Source organism: Macrobrachium rosenbergii, chromosome 51 (assembly GCF_040412425.1).
Source record: "Macrobrachium rosenbergii isolate ZJJX-2024 chromosome 51, ASM4041242v1, whole genome shotgun sequence".
Classification (NCBI taxonomy): Eukaryota; Metazoa; Arthropoda; class Malacostraca; order Decapoda; family Palaemonidae; genus Macrobrachium; species Macrobrachium rosenbergii.
The window spans coordinates 11,350,876-11,355,875 of NC_089791.1; the positions used below are offsets into that span (position 1 = coordinate 11,350,876).

The following is a 5,000-nucleotide window of genomic DNA, read 5'->3' on the forward strand; positions in this document are numbered from 1 at the left end:
TCATCTCCTCAACAGCCCAGCAGACGTACAAGGACTTAAAACAACAAACAGAATAAGCAGAAAGTTTGCCGTGTCGCACTTACAGGCCCCACCAGCAGAAATAAGAGATTTGTTGCATGAATACCAGGCAGTATTCAAGAACGACCTCAAACATGACCTCACCAAACCAGAAAAGCACAGAATAAAGCATCACATCCTGACAGAAGGTCCCCCAATACACTCAAAATTCAGATGGCTGGCACCGGAAAAACTTTCCTACGCAAAGAAAGTTTTCAAGGAAATGGAAGAAACCAGAATTATGCCAGAAAGGCTCCGGTCCACGGGCATCACCACTGCATATGGTGCCAAAAGCAGATGGAACATGGTGCCCCTGCAGAGATTACCGACGGTTGAATGTCAAGACGAAGATGGACATATACCTGCTACCCAATATAGCAAACATAACGAACGAAATGAGTGTAGCAAGAATATTCACCAAGATCGACCTGCTGAAAGGGTACTTTCAAGTACCGATAGTGAAAGAGGATATCAAAAAGACGGCAATCATCACCCCCTTCAGCACCTACACATTCAATTACAGCTGTTTCGGCCTCTGCAAATCAGGGGCAACATTCCAGAGATTAATGGACGAGATATTCGGGGACCTCCCGCTCTGTGTAGTATACATGGACAATATACTAATATTATGGACAAACCTAAAGCAGCATATCAAACAAGTGACAGAAGTGTTAAAAAGAATGGGTTAATAGTGATAGAAGACAAGTGCGAATGGGGAAAGAAAACAGTTGATTTTTTACGGCGCAAAGTGAGCCAAGACAGCATAAAACCGCTGCCTGAACAAATAAAAGCAATAACAGAATTCCCCAAACTGACAACAGTAAAAGTGGTACAAGAGTTCTCGGGACTCATAAACTACTACCACCAATTCATTCCTAATTTAGTTAAGACAATGAGCCCCATATATCAGCGTTTGAAAGGAAAGAAAAAACAGTTAACTTGAGCAAATGAACAAGACAATGCAACAGCAAATGTATCAACACTAATATTTCCTTTAACCCAACAGATCCCTCACAGTGACAACCAATGCAAGCAACACGGTGATGGGCGCCATACTTGAGCAGGACACTGATGATGGTTGCCGCCTGTTAGCTTTTTACAGCAAAAATCTAACGAAAACAGAGCAGAAATACTTGACGTTCGACAGCAAACTCCTGGCAGTCTACAAAGCACTCCGACACTTCCGCCACATGCTCGAGGGACAAGAATTCGTGATACAGACAGACCACCAACCCCTCATCCATGCCTTCATAAAAGCAGCAGATGTGTGGTCAGCAAGTCAACAACAACACCTGTCAATGATAGCGGAGTACTCCTGCACGAATAAGTACCTGAAGGGCTCACTGAACACTGTGGCGGATGCCCTCTCCAGAAACTGCGCCAACACCATCCAGCTTGGGATCCCATTCCCCGAGATATCAAAAGTGCAGAAGAAGGATGAGGGACTGCAACGACAAATCCCACCCTCAAATGGAGTGACCTGTCGATCAACGAAGGAATGGTGACCATCAACTGAGAGAAGAGTAAGGGATGTCTACGCCCCTACTTGCCAAAGGGTTTAAGGAAGAAAGCTTTCGGCCTTGCCCACAACCTATCCCACCCATCAGGCCGATCCACTGCCAGAATGCTAGCAGAATGCTAGCAGAAACTGCGCCAACACCATCCAGCTTGGGATCCCATTCCCCGAGATATCGAAAGTGCAGGAGGAGGATGAGGGACTGCAACAACAAATCCCACCCTCAAATGGAGTGACCTGTCGATCAACGAAGGAATGGTGACCATCAACTGAGAGAAGAGTAAGGGATGTCTACGCCCCTACTTGCCAAAGGGTTTAAGGAAGAAAGCTTTCGTCCTTGCCCACAACCTATCCCATCCATCAGGCCGATCCACCGCCAGAATGCTAGCAGAGCAGTATGTCTGGTGGGACATGAGAAAGGATGTCAAAACGTGGGCAAGACAATGCATCTTGTGCCAAATGTCAAAAATCACGAAGCACACCGAGAGTGGGATAGAAGGATACAAGACGACATCCTGCCTCCTTGACCACATCCACGTCAACATAGTGGGCCCCCTACCACCATCAGAGGGGTACAAGTATCTATTCACAATAACAGATAGGAATACAAGATGGCCAGAAGCAATCCCCCATCCGACAGCATACGGTGGAAAGCTGTGTTAAAGCCCTTACTGACTGGGTCAGTAGGCACGGCATTCCCCAGATCATCGGTGACGGGTGCAAACTTATCTCCGTCCTGTAAAATGCCCTCACTGACAAATTTGGAACTAAAATAACGCAGACCACCGCCTACAACCCTGAAGCAAACAGAATAATCGAGAGGCAGTTGGAGGAAAGAACTACTGTGGGTCCTGCTGGAGTTAAGAACAACACAACACGAAGCGATCAACGCATCCCCGGCCAAAGTCCGGCATTGATGTTACCAGCAGACGCAAGCTCTTCGTTGGGCGAGTCGGTAGAGCTGTGGACTGACACTCGCCAGGCCGAGTTCGAGTCTCCGGCCAGCTGATGAAAGAGTTAGAATTTATTTCTGGTGATAGAAATTCATTTCTCGCCATAAATAGTTCGGATTCCACAATAAGCTGTAGGTCCCGTTGCTAAGTAACCAATTGGTTCTTAGCCACGTAAAATAAGTCTAATCCTTCGGGCCAGCCCTAGGAGAGTTGTTAATCAGCTCAGTGGTCTGGTAAAACTAAGGTACACTTAACTTTTACCAGTAGATGCATTCCCGGACAACAAAAGCCCAACAACAATATTTGAAACAAGAAAAGCAATGGAGAAATTGGTACCGGCAAAAATGACAACCCATACAGAGAGAAAAGTGTTCGTCCCCGATGACTTAATGAACGTAAAGTACGCATTCATCAGGATTGACGCACACAAACTCCCCAATACTCCAGCTGCACCAGAATCCTTCAGCAACGACCAAAACGTTCCAGATGTTGGCTGACGGCATATAGGCTAAAACCAGCCTATATGCCGGACACCAGCCAACAGATGTGAGGTTTCTCCCCGGGGCGACGACTGTGGAGTATTGTAGGCACACGTGTTCAACCACGCGGCCTAACCGCCGATGAATCACATCGCACCTTGGAGAAAGCGCCATGCGTTTAACACAAGGTCAGAAGAAAACACAAAATCTTGAGATTTTCAGCGAATATTTCCGACGTTGTAATAGTCACCTTCTTGAGATATGCACCAGTCTACGTATCAAAATACCACTCATTTAGCTACGTACATATATTTCACAGCCATATGTTTAATTGTATAACTGTATGTTTGTCTCTGTGAAGAAACACAGAGGCCTATAGTTAATCCCTTTTTCCTTACCTGTCAAATTTGGGGACTACGTTACAAGCCGCACAGGTTTTTGACGTCTCTGAATTTTAGATAAATAAATCAGTAGTAACCTTACCTGCGCTTTCGCTTAAACCTCACTCTCACAATGTCAAAGAAAGATATATACTATATAAATTACCTAAGTATGAAGGAAACAAGAATTCATCGTAGTTTTCCTTTTTAATACAAATGTACACAGGACTTCTGTAAAAACTGCGATCAGTTTTTAAATACCAAATACATCGGTCACTGACGCTGTTAAATTTTGAGGGCTCAGTAATTATATTCTCTCCACCTTTTCATAAAACTACTGTCATTTCATACATATCCGAAAGTTTTTAATCCTCTTCCTTTAATAAACTTCACCTATCTTTGCTGAGTCTCTGAATCAGCTTTACATTATTAATTCTTTCCTTAAAAGGCTACATAACCAATAACATTATTACCTTTATATTTTTGCAAATCCCTTAACATAACCATGACCCCTTAGACCCATATCTCTACATTCTAATCAACTTTTGTTTCTTCTATCACTTTTCTTATCGTTGGATTCATGTCTTAACTTTCGAGAGTGTCTGTTCCATTCAATATAATTTCCACATCTTTTTCTCTGTTTCTACTACCTTTTGACCTAAAATGTTCACTGAATTTTCAGTCTAAATTTTCAAACTTTAAACCACCTAAATTGACTATCTTCTGAACAAGCCTTGACTTTTTAGCCCTTCTATTTACATTCAAATCAATATCACCTATCCCTCAATCAAATATCTACATATTTGTCAATCAATTATTTACCATTTAATTCTTCAGCCTCCCCATTTGACGATTTACCTTCTTTTTAATAAATGTTCAGTACCTTCCAATCAATTTCCTGGACCTTGCAACTCATTCCCTTTTAATTGTTTTCTTAGTTTTGATTCAATGTTCCCTGCCATTTGCCTCAAATCTCTCATCTTTCAACCAAATCTTCATCTTATGATCAATTTTCTTTATCTTCTTAACTAGTACGAATAAACTCAGTCTTAATCAAAGGTTTCCTCCTTGAACTGAACTTCTTGTTTCTAATGTTGTTTTTACCTTCTCCTTGGACGAGTCGGTAGAGTTCTTGGCTAGCAATCTGCTAGGCCCGAGTTCGAGTCTCCGGCCGGCCAGTGAAGAATTAGAGGAATTTATTTCTGGTGATAGAAATTCATTTCTCGGTATAGTGTGGTTCGGATTCCACAATAAGCTGTAGTTCCCGTTGCCAGGTAACCAACTGGTTCTTAGCCATGTAAAATAAGTCTAATCCTTCAGGCCAGCCCTAGGAGAGCTGTTAATCAGCTCAGTGGTCTGGTTAAACTGAGGTATACTTAACTCTTTTCTCCTTTTCAGCTCATATATTACTTTCTACTACCTAAGCTTTGAAATATCGATGACAAAATTTATAAATACCAGCATCTCAAAGACAAAAAATATTTATTTTTAGCTTTACAAAGTCTTGTAATGCTCTTTGTTTTTTTTTTATCCAAAACGTCACTTTGGCTTTGTAGTTGGGATATCTGTACCCATTCCCACCTAGTGGGGTGCCTAAGGCCTAGATCAACATCTT

The 5,000-nt window shown here is 42.5% G+C and overlaps 1 protein-coding gene across 1 annotated transcript in view; it reads left to right on the forward strand.

Annotated features, from left to right (window-relative positions):
- The window catches only part of LOC136832953 (uncharacterized), a 2,206-nt gene extending 644 nt beyond the window's left edge, over positions 1 to 1,562 (forward strand). Inside the window, exons 3-4 of the mRNA XM_067094607.1 lie at positions 16 to 762; positions 1,064 to 1,562. Coding sequence (XP_066950708.1) covers positions 16 to 762; positions 1,064 to 1,562 — 1,246 coding nt within the window. The remainder of the gene's footprint in view (positions 1 to 15; positions 763 to 1,063) is intronic.
- The last annotated feature ends 3,438 nt before the right edge of the window (positions 1,563 to 5,000 follow it).